The 15550-nt window shown below is 34.8% G+C and overlaps 1 protein-coding gene across 4 annotated transcripts in view; it reads right to left on the bottom strand.

Moving 5' to 3' along the window:
• Window positions 1–4908: 4908 nt before the first annotated feature.
• Window positions 4909–15550, bottom strand: part of LOC134664305 (uncharacterized) — a 91185-nt gene continuing 80543 nt past the window's right edge. Inside the window, exons 4-10 of one of the 4 annotated variants that reach the window (XR_010098235.1) lie at window positions 13061–13170; window positions 12779–12809; window positions 12248–12362; window positions 10996–11092; window positions 9464–9564; window positions 7867–7911; window positions 6320–6456 (exon numbers count right to left, since the gene is read on the bottom strand). Coding sequence is in view for 3 of the 4 variants with exons in the window: in XM_063520874.1 (XP_063376944.1) it covers window positions 6329–6456; window positions 9480–9564; window positions 10996–11092; window positions 12248–12362; window positions 12779–12809; window positions 13061–13170 (566 nt within the window). In the remaining variant the exon portion in view is untranslated. Of the gene's footprint in view, window positions 6457–7866; window positions 7912–9463; window positions 9565–10995; window positions 11093–12247; window positions 12363–12778; window positions 12810–13029; window positions 13171–15550 lie in introns of all 4 variants that reach the window. The other 3 variants (XM_063520874.1, XM_063520875.1, XM_063520873.1) reach the window with 3 other exon arrangements.

Genomic DNA, 15550 nt, shown 5'->3' with positions numbered 1-15550 from the left:
CATTTATTTGTCCTAGTTTTTGTTGACGACGTACTGATCGCATCAGAAAATGAAAACCACATTATACAATTTAAGAATGAGTTGAGAAATGAGTTCGACCTTAAAGACTATGGCCAGGTTAAATACTTTTTGGGAATTGACATTAGGAGACATAACAATGGCATTGTGTTGTCACAAGAAGACTATGTCAAGACTTTGTTGGAAAAATTCAATTTATCTAATTGTAATGCTTGCAAAACTCCAAGCGAGTTATCTATAAGTATGCCTAACAAGGTAATTGAGGGCGAAGTTAAAGAAAAATGGCCGTACCGCGAGCTTATAGGATCACTCATGTATTTATCGGTAGCGACTAGGCCCGATATTACGAATACGGTGATTAAGCTTGCTCAGTTCGTAAATAATCCCGATTCGAGCCACTGGAAGGCTGCTAAAAGAGTTTTACGATACCTTAAGGGAACGGCAAACTATGGTCTTATTTACCACAAGACCGGTAAGTCAATTCAGGCATACTGCGATGCAGATTGGGGAAGTTGCCCAATAGATAGGAAATCTTATTCAGGGTACTCTTTCATTCTAGGAGGGGCTAGCATTTCTTGGTCTTCAAAAAAGCAGAGAACAGTAGCGACTTCAAGCTGTGAAGCTGAATATGTTAGCCTCGCGGAGGCTCTAAAAGAAGGTCTATATCTCCAAAGTTTACTGACTGAGCTCGGTTTACCAAGGTATGCTGATATCTCTATAAATACCGATAGTCGATCTGCTATGTTTCTTGCCCAAGATCCTGTGTTTCATGGTAGAAGCAAACATATTGATATAAAGTACCATTTCATACGGGGGACTTTAAAAGATAACAAAAGTATCGTTCTGGGACATGTACCTACGGAATCAATGCTCGCAGATGTGTTGACAAAAGCACTACCCAGCATAAAGCATAACAAATGTATTATTGGTCTGGGTCTCAAACCCTTTTAACAGATATTGTACATTTGGTTAGAATTCTCATTTATTTTTGTTTGATCTTAACGTATTACGTTTTATATTATCTCACTAATATATCTTATGAATATTGGCCATATGTTAAACAACTAACTTTGCTTTTGAGGAGGTGTATTGAGGTTCATATCAAAAGCAAGGTTTCGTGCTGGCCGCTTTACTTACGTACTATGGTTAGAATAACATTGACGTGTTCTATATTTTACTTACTAATTTTCATTCACTGACATGTGTACTGCTTTTCTTTGATATTAATAAAAATTGTATTTGTTAACGCAATAATCTATTATTTACGTGCAACCTAAACGCTGGACCCCTTTGCGCTGCTCTGCCGTAACCCGGACAATCCCTTTAACCAAAAATTAGGTACATTACATCTAAAGTCAACGTCAGTGCGAACAATTCCATTTCATCTGTCAACTCCGGTATCAAACCGTTTTGCGAGGGATAATTTAATTTGGAAAGAGAAAGGGCTGGTGTAACACATATTTTTATGTAATCACATTATCTACAGGATATTTAATATGGGTCCTTTCCCTTTATGTAATTGCGAGTAATGGATATGGCTGATTAATGTGAAAGGTTTAGGTACTGATTTATGTTTTCTGTGGGATATCGAAGACTTTTTTTGCGCAGACCGAACTTTTCTTTTTAGAAAAAATATTGTCGATTATATTTTATAATTAAGTTACTTATTAGAACAGTGTAAGTAGGGGAGATCAAAGAGAGTTGAAACAAAATTAGGGTTCCGTACCCAATTACTACGACTCCGCTGTCTGTCTGTCTGTCACCAGGTTATATCTCATAAACCGTGATAGCTAGGCAGTTGAAATTTTCCCAGATGATTTATTTCTGTTGCCGCTGCAGCAACAAATACTAAAAACAGAAGATAATAAATAGTTAAGTGGGACTCTCATACAACAAACCTGATTTTTTTGCCGTTTTTTGCGTAACGGTACGGAATTTACAAAATTCCTTTCACATGCCACAGTTTCTATTATAGTTTTATTTTTATACCCGCAGCGTCTTATTGACAACTTGCAAAAGGGTCCCCACCCTTCCACCCTGCTCTAATACTGAAACTTATTTATGAGAAATAAAGTGCTCCCATTTTTACACTTCAGTGCACTAACATTTTTCGCATTCACAGGGTTGAGTAAGCATCAATAGTGGGTTGCAATATTTATAATATATGATAGATACTGTTACACAGCCGGCCTAGCCAAGGTGACGATCGTTTGCGCTTCGCCATCGAATCGCTTTGTGCCTCTTTGTCACTCTTCCATATTAGTGTGACAGTGACACTTGCGTTTCGTTCGCTACGTAGCGTTAGCGATTGGCATGTTGTCTACGGGGCAGCTCAGCTAATTTGGACATCTATGGTGGAAACGCAGCCATTAATATTAACGAGTCACTCAGAACACAACTTTCATTATTCCTCCTAAACCATGCTAAAATCTCGGACAAGAAAAGGCACGAGGCCGGAGGCCAACTGCAAATAATTCGGGCGGAACACGTGTCCCAGCCCACATGTATACCGGGAACTAGTTATGTGCTGAATTAAGTGAAAAGTAACGGCCCGATTAGAACTTTAGAATACGTCAAATATTGCGACTAAGATACGATTTAGATTAGGTATGTCAGTGTCAAAAGTGACGTTTTTGTTTGAAGAAACGTCACTTTTGACCCTGGTTCAAGTTTCAAGTTTCTTTATTTGGCCAAGTAACAAAAGAACGTTACATCTAGCAAGTCGAATACAGGTCATTGCTTAAACTAATCATGCAATGTCTTAATAGGTAGCTAAAATTATATATAACACGGAAATCCTTTTCGCCGCTGGAAAGATGACATTGTGGCAGTGGCTGGAAACCACTGGACCCGCTTGGCCCAAAACAGGAACGACTGGCATGAGATGGAGGAGGCCTTCGTCCAGAAATGGATGATTCCCACGTCGTAAACCAATAGTTTACCACCTAATTTTAGTTTTTTATTTTTATTTAGTTTTTAGTTTTATACGTTAAATAAGTTAATATGTACCTGTACTTTTCAGGGAAATAAAGGCTATTTTTTTTTTATAAAATTATATAAATCAAAATTTATTATTAACATAGTAGTACCTAAATGATCAAATAGGTAGGTATCTAATCCATATCTCATCTAGTCGTAATATTTGAAGTATCTTGAAGTTTGAATCGGGTAGTAAGTAGATAAGATTGAAGACGTAACTTAAGGAGGGGTTTGGATTTACCTTCTTACAAAGCTGTTATAATATGAGGTGGTCATCAAATATTCAAGCAGAGGGCCAAAGGAAAAAGACAGATTTTTAATTCGATTTTCTATCGAGCGAGCGTAATGTAATTTTTGTGTAAAACCTGACATACAAATAAAAAAAAACAACAATTTTATTATAAAATACAACTATTAATTCAAACTAAAGTATTACAATTACTAAGAGATGTATAAAGTCTCTTTGTGTCGAATTACAAAAAAATAAACTAAGTATAATGATAATATTAAAAGAAAGAACAGATACATTAAAATAAAAATCTAAAATGAAAAATATAAAGTAAATGTATGATCCTCATACTTATTTTCAAAAGTGTCCCGTCTCTATGAGCGCTCACAAACAGCGCAGTGTCAACAAGCCGCGAGCCCAATGCAAGAAGCTTAAGAATAAACTGCCAACTGGGGCGCTGGCTTACCTTTACTTATGAGGTTTTAGACAGGAGTACTATTTTATATGTAGCGATATTCTGAGTAAGAAAAAGTAAATTGTCAGCAATTGAAAAAAAAAAACTAACAATTGTCTAATTCTATATAAGTAAAAGAAGCTCCACAGAACGGTGCCAAGTAAATTTAGGGCGACCATGATTCCGTTTGCCGGGCACCTACTACTAAGCTGACGATAATTGTAAAACAAACTCTAAGGTGCCCACTGATTAACAGTCCGCCGGACGGTCTCGGCCTGTCAGTTAGAACAAAATTTTGACAGTTCCGAACAACTGACAGGCCGATACCGGCCGGCGGACTGTTAATCAGTGGGCCCCTAAACATCAGTTTTGATACCAGATTTAAAAGCGCTGGAAATACGATGTTAGAAATTTCTTTCTTTCAGAAATAATGCACTAACAGTTGTTTATCATGGTTATGTGTATTCCATGCTAACGTACGGGCTGTGCATGTGGGGTAATGTTGTCATACAGTGGACATGAATAAAGCATTAAAGCTCTTTTCATGTAAAAATACATTTACGGCATATTTTTGAAATCCAGATTTGAGTTATGATAAAACTGCAGTTTTCGTCTTTGTGTGTCCCATTCCCATTATTGTTATGGATAGTGCAGTAATAATGGGTCCACTTGATCAATTAACCATAGCATATAAAACCCAAGTACAGTGCTTTAAATGTCCTGTACTTGGATTAAATTAAAATTTATGAGTTTTCTTAGTGGCACCTAGTGACATTTCAGAAAACTAACAGCAGTAACAGTAACGTTCACTTGTTTCTTGCTATTTTCTCATGCTATCTTCGACGTAGTTGGAGGGAAGCACCTCGAGATGTCGCTGAACACCATCCACAAGATTATATGCTAATGCCTATCAAACTCGAACTTCATTTTTAGTCCAAATAAATAATTTAAACATATGCAGTAAAGTAGGTTTTTTTTTTTAATATGCTTTCCATTTATTTTGATGTTCATCATAGGAAGCTAACGTCAAAACTCAATATTGGGGAGCTCAATATTTGAGTTTTAGACAGAGAATTTGTACATCAGTGCTTTAAGGAGTATCTACCTAAAGGCATAACATTTTGGTGGTTGTGGAATAATATAGGCATTCTAATCCCAAAGCTGTTTAAAATAGCGGCATTATTAAAAGCCCTGAAAATGACAAGAGAGGGTTCAATTGAAAATCAAATTCGGAAGTATAGGTTTTAATAAAAGTTTATATATTTAAATTACAGCATAATTTCAGTAGGTATATATAACTAGAACAGTGTTAGAAATATTACTTTCATGACGTGAGCACATTTTATTAGTTACGATAGCTTAGTCCATAATTTACTTGCATTACCAAAACACGAAGAGGTATGTGGAATTCTACGACAATTTTTCCCCTTAATTGAAGTAGATTCCACATTTTAATGAAGATGAATATGATCCTGCATTAATTTTAAACACTGTTTTTATTTAAGTGATAATTATATCAGATGAAACGTCTACTATGGTAACCATTGACGTTTGTGCGTTTGCGTTTACCTATATTTGGTCAAAGCTTCAAAGTGCACATATAACTTTTAGAATGTGTAAACTTCCCCGATTTACACATGTTTTAGGTTAAGATATAAAAAGAGAAATAATGAGAATAAAATTAACTTCGATTCACAACACTCTCTCGATGAAACCTCAACTTAAAAGCGACATCCATCTTCAAAGTTAAAGCTACTTATAATCTTATAGTGGTAATAGATGTAGAAAGCGAAGCTTCCATCTCTAAGCTAAGTCCACCCTAATTCGAAATTCAGATCATTCCTATCAAGGAGATGGTCCCCGTAAATAAATATTTACTTCTACATTCGCCTACTACCTTTTACTTTAGTAAGCTAATACCCTAAGGCATAGAATCACAAATCTAGCATCCACTTACGAGGAATCCAAAAGAAGAGAAATCTGAAATTATCGATACATCTTGCTTACGTATTAATAATAAACTAATTTAACTATGAGACTACAAACGTTGGCAAAAAGCGATCTTTCTAACGCTAAAAAAGCTAAACTTTAAAACTATACTTAATACTAAAAATATCGTTGGATTGTGCTATAGATCTAAGGTGACTTATCTGGATTGTGAAAATTAAGTTTTGGATTTGTATGTGGTTACATTTCATAATCTAGTTTATAGTGAAAATTACTTCTATATTTGTGTTTTGTAGTTTATCTTATTTTTATAATTTGAATATTCATGAGAAACAAACCTTTATGCATTTTGATTTAGAGGCACTTTTTTAAGTGGCTGTCATATAGATACAGTGCACGATTATTTATTATTGCTAATAGTAAAGTCTTTATTTTTGATGATGAGTGTAAGCCTAATTTTAATGTTAAACGATTGGTAAATATTATCACAAATATTGTAAACATTTGGACTGAATTCTCACGTTACATTATTTAGCATGTGCTACAGAAATTGCTGTATTAAAAAATACATTAATAGCATTTCATTTAAGAAACACGTTTAGATTACATTCCGTTTTAATTTTAGATACCGTTTCATCTATATTATTAATTTTAATTTTCACTTTATTAGGTACTTTAGGTTGGTTAACGTTGTTAATAATTTACGCATCTGGAGGTCTAATTTCCACGGTGACGGATGTGGGGCCAGGAGTGGTTGGTGACCGGAGAGTGGCGGACCTGAGAGAGGTCGCTGAATGCCCACTGCTGGCTCTTGATCCACGTCGAGACCCTGTAAAACAACATTTGTATCTAAAGTGTCTTCGTATATAATTCTGGATGTACTGTATCCCATTGTTTATATTCATTTATTTATGTACCAGACCTGCTATTACGCAATGAAGATTTTCAGAAATTTCAACCTCTACATGGACCTTATAATTTATTTGTACTTTGTTCTTTCTGTTGCAAGAAGATATTCCAAGCAATGGGATACTTAGTATTATTTTCAAATACTTTTGCTAAGTTGCAGTCAGCCAAAGCATGCTTTGAGCCAAACTCAAAGCATGTTCGAAAATTAACTATCATGCTGTAGTTCTGGTTAGGGTATCAAATCAATCTAAAGGTTCTATTGAGTATGTTTTGTTTTATACGAAGTACTGAAGACAGGTTTAAGTCAAGATAGAAATCGAAATTATTTTCTAACTAACAGGTATATCTCACCAAAATGAAAATGATGTCAAAAATACTCTTAATTACTCGAACTGATATATTTATATTAAATTCCTTCGAATTATGATTCAATGTAAGTAATTAACATGCACTTGCACTTCATAAAAACAACAATATCGTGTACAAATGTATGATGTTGAAGTTATTAAATATTACCTACTTCAAGTATCTAATAGCTTTCTGAAGTTAGTATTAGTCTATCGTAATCAAGTAGATCTTATGAAAAGCCATGGCTAAGTCTGACGCATTCAAAAAGCTAGGCTTTATAGCATATAACTGCTTATTATTTGATACTAAGATTACTAAGCCATATTTTGTCCAAATTGGTTTTGCATTCATTTTAGAATTTTGCTTTCTTGACTCAAAGCCCATTAAAATTGACAATATTATTTTCTACTTAATATTATGTATTATGTTCAATAATGATTTAAAGCATTTAAGAGGTTCCTGACCATATGAGCTGTAGGAAAATATTTGCTGTCCACATAAATACTAAGTATCCAGCAGTATTGAATTCAAGATTATTTTCATTGTCATCAACATTATAATCAATATTATTTCCAATAGGATATGGAATAAAAAAATTGTGTAACTTTCGCTGTTTTTTTTTTCGATAAATATACAGTGTGGCCAAAAAATAAGTGCATTCCCGTTGCCAGGGAGGTTATGGGATTATACTTACTGAGAAACTTTTATTATGGGACCAACCCCGAAACATTTTGGCTGGTCCATTTTCCATGGGAGGGTAAATTTTTTTCGCGATTCGTGGTTGGTTCCATAGTAAAAGTTGCTCAGTTTGATCCCAAAACCTCCCTGGCAATGGAAAATGGACTTACTTTTTGGCCACCGTGTATAAGATAACGTCGTGATAAAGAACCTCTTTTCTGTTATTCTGAAAGATTTCAAAATGGTGACAAAATCTAGTGATGTTCTGTTGTAATAATAAAGCAAAATGTATACTCAAAGTAACCTGAGGGTTTTCGGTGAAGCTGATGGCTTTGGTGATGGCGTGCTGTTGGTAGATGAAATAAATTATGAATGTTAGCATTGTCATGATAGGATAAAGGTAAGTGTAGATTATGAGAATAGGGATCATCTTAAAACAAATATCGCTTAAAATTTGCTGCTAGTGTTAAGCCACAAAACGTCTGCAGCCATTTTGATAGCCCTCACAGTGCCAGTGTTATTTATACGTCATAATTTCATAGAAGTTTAACGTTTAAAATAATACTTGTACTGCGTGGGCTATCAAATCTGCTGCAGACTTTTCTTGGTCTCACTTTATCAGTCGACAGCAAAAACAAAATAAAAATGTAATTAAATCAGGAGTGATTAAATTATCAAATTAAAGGTACAACAAAGATAAAAGGATTCGAGCAAACGATACGTCATAGGATGATTCCATATTGTGTGTCACATAGGTATAGGTATAATCTATGGTACTTTCTGCAATAATTCTGCAAATATAAGCTAACTTACCATTAACAGTCGCTTTGCATTTGTTTTATTACTGTTAGCAAAGTTGTATATTAATTTAATTATTTACTATGTGCTTCTAGGATGAAATAAAACTTTTAAATAAATCCATTTAATCTCTTGGCAAAATCATAGACATATCGGATTACTTAATTATCAACAAGTAAGAATGTGTTTTAAAACATTTTATACACCGTGTTTTTTTTGTTTTCCGTTAATTTCAAGGGTGCATTCCTGAGCTTAAATCAAGTAACTTTCTCAAAGACACCGATATTCTAATTAACTCCATTTCGGAGATAATCAATAATTTATTTTTTTCCTAAAAAAAAACAAAATTTATTTTTTTTGAAAATTAACTATGCCATTTAGTTCTCTTAAACGTTCTTAATCATACCCCGAAGTTAACGGAATTCAATAAAAACACGGTGTATAAGTTAGCAGTAGTAGATTTAAAATTGATTTAGGTAATCATATTGTAAGTAAACTTTGTGTATAGTTATCCAATATCTCTAGTAGTAATTAAAGAAGAACTATAACCACATTGCAAATAATAATTTAATAATAAATGTGTCAAATTGTAAACTGATACTGATAGTAAGAACGATATTACTTAAACGTACCTGATGATCAATGATGATTGGTGTGAATGAAATAATTTATAATACGAGTAAGTAACAAATTAAAATTATAATGGAGCGAAGTAATGAACATATTATTTACCGTACATATGGTCCTACTTTCGCGCACTAGTGCGGGAAACAGCACTTTCCGTGCGTATGTCAAAAGTTTAAAGGGACATATGTACTGTATAACGTTGCACGATACACGTAGGAATAGGTAATTCGCAAATCGTGTCGATTTAAAACCCTCCCGACGGTCGTGTTTTAATTTATCGCCACTCGTTTAGAATTTCCACTTTTCCGCACTTGTATCGTAAATAACTATTGTCGTTCTTACTTTCAATGTCTGATCCGTTATATTAAGTACTTTTCTCCTAAAAAATATCAATTTCAAAAAGTCTATATATTTTGCAATATGGATACAGCTCCTAGTGACCTTAGAGTAATATTAAAAAATGTAAACTGTATTACCTATGGGTCTAAGTACCTGGACTAGGTGAATGGGGTCTGAGCTCCTGCTGACTGGCCTGTCTTGACGGCGGGCGCATACTCACGCGGGACCCGCGGCGGTCCTGAAATAACATAAAGACAATTATGATATGTGTTATATAAATATTATACGTAGGCAGAAATATAATAAGTTGTTTGTCGAAATTTCATTACCTATTCAAGGCAATTCTATTCTATCAAACTCAAAAACAATTCGGTTGCGTAATTTTATCACAGACTTCCTATGGTCACCTCCTATGTCCATCATCAGATTAGCGCGATGGTACCTATACCTCGTTTTTTTTAGCATTAGAAAAAAGGTAAACAATCTTGATGTGTCTTTTAATTGAAAAACACATTTTAAAAATAAGTTACGAGAAATATGTAACAATTATGAATCTAATACAATCATTTATATTATTCTGCTTTCATAAGTAATAGTTTTTGGTTTTTAAGAAGCGTTTTTCAATTAAAAGACATGTCAAGATTGCTTACCTTCTTGCAAGTTCTTTCTAATGCTAAAAAAAACGAACTATAGGTACCATAATTGTCACCCAACTTACATGTAATCTATAGCACAATCGGATTAAGACTAACCCCGAAATCTCTAGCTCTAGAGATCCTCAAGTTGGTATGTAATTAATTATAGGCCTCTTTTAAGTAGGTAAGTATAAACTGTGCGATTCATTTATATGTTAAATGAAAACAAAATCTAATGCTGAAGAAACTTTAAAAGCCTGGCAAACGTTTACAAAGTGCCGTTCTAAACTTAAACTGCCACTTGCAGTTGGCGACTTGTTATCGATGTATTGCGGGCATGTTGCTTTAGTTACTGCGGGAACGGACATTTTGCTGTTCCTGGGTATTTTAGTCTGTAGATTGAAAGCATTTGATTTGTGTCATGTCGTACAGTCTAAAGTAAAAATATGGGTGCATAGAACTTACTCAAAAATATGTCCCATAGTTCTTAATTCGCTGACATATAAGAGCTACGGGACATATTTCTGAGTATTATGAGTGCACCCATATTTTTACACTTGATTGTACCTTATTACAGGGACAGTCAAAATGAAAGCCGCTAGCAAATTCATGTCACCGTGACAAGACATGAAATGGTAAAGATAATATATGTATCAATTTGCTTGACCGTTCCTCTAAGTATCTTGGTTTTTTTGTATTTACCTACATAAAAAAAATAAAAAAAAAATAAAAAAAATATTGGGGACATGTTTACACAGATCAACCTAGCCCCAAACTAAGCAAAGCTTGTACTATGGGTACTAGGCGACGATATACATACTTATATACATAGAAAACACCCATGACTCAGGAACAAATATTAGTGTTCATCACACAAATAAATGCCCTTACTGGGATTCGAACCCAGGACCATCGGCTTCGCAGGCAGGGTCACTACCCACTAGGCCAGACCGGTCGTCAAAACGGTCGTAAGCATTACAAATTTGTGTTTTATATAATAGTATTTATATTTTATGTTATTCAGAATGCTTTACCTGAGAATGCAGCAGCTTGGAGTCCCTCAGCAGAGAAACATTCATCAGTCGAGGATTGGGCGTGTTGAAGATTGTACGGTTTTCTCTCCATCGGGCCCTGAAATAGCAGTTATTAATGTTTTAGTATCGATATTGCTACAAAATTTTCACTTAGCGTATCATTATTCATACATCAGCAAAGGGGCTTTTTGGGCTTAATAATAGGTATATAAAGTTTTTTCTATCTGTGTTTAGCGAAGTTTACTAAGCATGTGTATATACCTACCGGGTGTGGCCTGTAATATGAGCAAAAAATTTAACTGTAGGCTGTACTACTCATACTGATCAACATTTGTTCAGCGGCTTTTGAAAATAACTTGTAGTTTGATTTTTAATACACTTTAAAGGTTATTCAAAGACGCAATGTATTGCAAATTTTGTTATGCTTAAGGCTTGACAAGCAACGTCAATCACAATGATATGGCGTGGCGATGGCGTCCATTGAATATAATATTTATTTTGTATGAATAATAGGATGTCTATATATTTCATAATTACTAAAAGTTGTTGAACAAAAGTGTCACCGTTTAAGGAGTACAATCGATGTTTTAATTATTTGCTCATGTTACAGGCCACACCCGGTATAATTATGTTCATGTTTGGTACAGTAGAATCCCGATTATCCAAACCCTCAACTATCTGAACTTTATTAAGGTGTTTTTGTCGGTGGCAAACAGGCATACGGCTTGCCTGATAGTAAGCAGTCACCGTAGCCTATGGATGCCTGCAACTTCAGACACTGAACTGTTTTTATGTAAAAAGTTACCAGTTGTTTTTGTTTGATCCTGTCCTAAAAAGCCCATATTTTGATTATTTGAACTAGTTTCGTTCCAAATTAGTTCGGATAATCGAGGTTGTACATATTATAAATATAATACCGAATAATTAGGGTATAGGCATAGTCTAATAAAACATGGTCTTCTCTTCCCAGAGTGACACAAGCCAACGTCACAATAACATTGCCACTTTGTATAGCGCTATTGCATACTATTATATAGCGCTGTCACATGATGACGTAGGCTTGTGTCAGTCACGTGGTCGGAAGAGAGTACCAGGGCCATGTTGCATAATAAACTACAACTAATATTACAAGCGGAACTCCTTTTCTAATAAGTGGAATTAGAAAAAGCGGAACCGCTTGTAATATTAGTTGTAGTTTATTATGCAACACGGCCCAGGTGGAGTATATTATTATACCATGAGATATAGGTACCTGCTAAATAGCCGGAGCACGACGCAGATGATGACAAACATGAGCGCCATGCCGACCAGCACGCCGATCATCGCCGGGTCGATTGTCTTCGTCGAAGGTTCCACTTGTTTTTCCGCTGAAATACAAAATTAATCTTGTTAGAAGAAGAGATAGAGTAAGAGTTTTAAGAGAGTATATATTGGGCCCCAGCATACATTCCACGACTCTTGTCTTTCCGAACAGACTCTAATAAGCTAATCATCCTATCTTGTCAACTTCGCTTCTTACTACGCGGGAACAGTACTGAATTATTTATTAAGATTAACTAAACGTACGTTGAAATATCACGCCACTGTCGACAGCAAACCTCCGCCACCATTTTGTACTTGCACACACAGCGGTCGTTGTATCACTATCGTAACGGAGTTTACAAAAAGTTTAAAATCTCGGAGATCCTTTGTGTGATAACCGCGCATGAACATGGAGATCCTCACAGACTTATTGAGTACTGAGTATCATTTGGCTGATATGATGGTCACAAAGCTAACTTACGTTGACAGACCTCGCCGCCGTTGACGGTAACCTCCGCAACCATTTCGTACTTGGACGCACACTGGTCGTTGCATCACTATCATAACCACCTTTAGCGGCACTACATAACGGAGTGGACAAAAAGTTTAAAATCTCAGAGATCCTCTGTTAGATAACCGTGCATTAACATGGAGATCTTCGCAGCCTTTTGAGTACTGGGTGTCATTTGGCTAATATGATGATCAGTTGGTCACAAAGTTAACAAAACTTACGTTGACAGACCACGCCGCCATCGACGGTCACCTCGGCTACCATCTCGTACTTGCACGCACAGCGGTCGTTGCGGCACTCCGTCATGATCACCGCCTCCTCGCATTGCTCGTTGAACGTGCATGTTTCGTTTATGCTTGACGCTGAAATCGAAGTCGACACTCATTAACATTTATTATGTGTTATCTGTCCAACGATATATAGGATGATCAAAAGGACGGCGTCCAGTTGATTAACCCAAGTAGCTGCCCATAGGCTCGGCGTCGGTGAAAGCTGGCGTGATTCCGCTCCGGACCGAGCAAAGTGGTGTGCTCTTGTCGGAGGCCAAGACTTATTTTGGGTCATCGCGCCAGCCAATTAAGTAAGTATGTCTTAATCTCAATAAATTTTATGTGGTAATTTACAGTTTACAAGTTATAAGATAATCTTGCACATACTGACTAAACTGAGAACACCAGTTAATGTTTCAGATTCTAGCGCCCAACTTTTTCAATTAGCGTGATAATACATCACACCATATTGGGATCCATTAGTTTAGTAGTAGACTTAGTTTGAAGCTAATCAATAAAGTTCGTTTTTACTAGTCAGCGTACCAGAATACTAATTCTAAATTAGTTTTCGGTCATCCAATAAAACTTTTCGTTTGTGTTTTCGTTAGATACTTTTGCTTCATTTGATGTGATTAACGGTTTTAATATCTTCATTATAATTTGATTGCAGTCAACGTCCTAAGTTGCGTGATGAAATAGGTTTAGTTCATTTGCTTAAACGACGATTGTTGGTATCTATTTAAATATGAATCATTTATTTTAATGTTGCTTGAAATTAAAATGGTGGACATGATAATAATTTGAATCAAGCGTATGTTCAAATACAATATTGACCTTTGACATAAATTATATTATATACAAACTATGATAAAGTTATTTAAAGAACTACCACTTCTAAGCCCTATTGATATTTTTAATATAGGTATGAAACAGATATTCACGTTGAAAATACACACCAAACTTTTAGCATGATTTATTCCTAGAAATGCCAAACTCGTGCAAAGCTGTGAATCACAAAGCAATTGTGCAGTTTGCGAAGTGCCAGACGGAATATTGTCTAGCTTTCGCACGAAACCTCGTAAAATAGCGCATTTTATTCAAAAACTAATACTGTAACAGAACTATGAATGAACTTATAGGGAGATTATGGGAAAGTAATTGGTAGGTAATCCAGATTAGAATAATTTCAGTAGCTTTTCTTAATGTTAATTTGAAATAGCATATTTGGTAATAATTGAGATAAGAGAGTGAATAATTGTTATGTTTTAATTAAAGCATATTTGTCTTAAAGTACCAACAGCAAAACAAAGACTTAAAACTCGTTAAGAAACACGACCTAGATAAAAAACAAACAACTGTGTTAGTATTATGTATGTACCTACTTACAATGTAAAATTTACTGCTACTAGTTACTAGGGTGGGTCACTCGTGTATGGAGAAAAAAAAAGTATTAGTTATTCTTCGGGCACAGTTACAAAAAGTTGCGTAATAATGCCAATAAACAGTATTTCAAATTATTCTGTAATCAGAATTCATTTTCTGCCTCCGGATCGATTTCAAAGTTTTCATATAAATATTGTTATATTTTGTATGGTCCGCGGAGTATATTTATGTATCGTCTCTTTATTCAAACTTTAGCTAATAAGTTATACCATTTTTAGCTCGAAATAGCATGGTAAAGGTTCAGAGCCAATAAATACATAAAAAAGTACTCAAAAAGAAACATGTTTTTTTCATAATGTCCATACATTTAACAAAAACTTTGACTAAATTCCGGAGGCAGTAAAATTAAAGCTAAAAATAAAATAAAAATACCTGCAATAATTAGATACCAAATGGCATCTTTTTTTAACTGTGCCCCCTATAAAATAAAAAAAAAGTAAAAATTACCCACCCTACTAGTTACTAGATACATACAATACAGTAGCAACCGTTTTTCAAATTATTGTATTTTTGTTTGTAGGTATGTATTTATTAAATATGAGTAAATTGCTTAGCAGTTATATGAATGAATTAATCGTTTTTTTTAAGTGAAAACTTCTTTAGCGGCGCTGAGCATTTTTTGAGGTGGGGTAAAAATGATAAACTCGTAACGTAACGTAACGTAACGTAACGCTGATGTTTCTAACTTTTTATATGAAGTAGGCCTGTAACTTGATTATCTTTAAAGTGTTGAAAATTGTATTTTCATACGTAGCTTCACTACCTGCTTTATATACCTACTATTTCATTTTCACCTTTATTTTTTCTTTGTCTCATTTCCTAAAAAAACAATTGCGAGAGAGTTCGTCTCAATGATTTTCCTGTTAATATACTTAATTCGGTAAAATTTCATCTTTATCAAAATGGCTCGTTGTTTTATCGGACTCCCGAACAGCCTTGTAAAATAATATCCTGCATGAATTATCGCTGCGACAGCCATTACTGCACGCGACATGCAACTCGTGCATCGATTCTGTAGTCCATTCAATGA

This window comes from Cydia fagiglandana, chromosome 5 (assembly GCF_963556715.1).
Source record: "Cydia fagiglandana chromosome 5, ilCydFagi1.1, whole genome shotgun sequence".
NCBI lineage: Eukaryota > Metazoa > Arthropoda > Insecta > Lepidoptera > Tortricidae > Cydia > Cydia fagiglandana.
The sequence above is the reverse complement of the archived record's forward strand: the minus strand, read 5'-3'. Positions and strand labels throughout refer to the sequence as shown.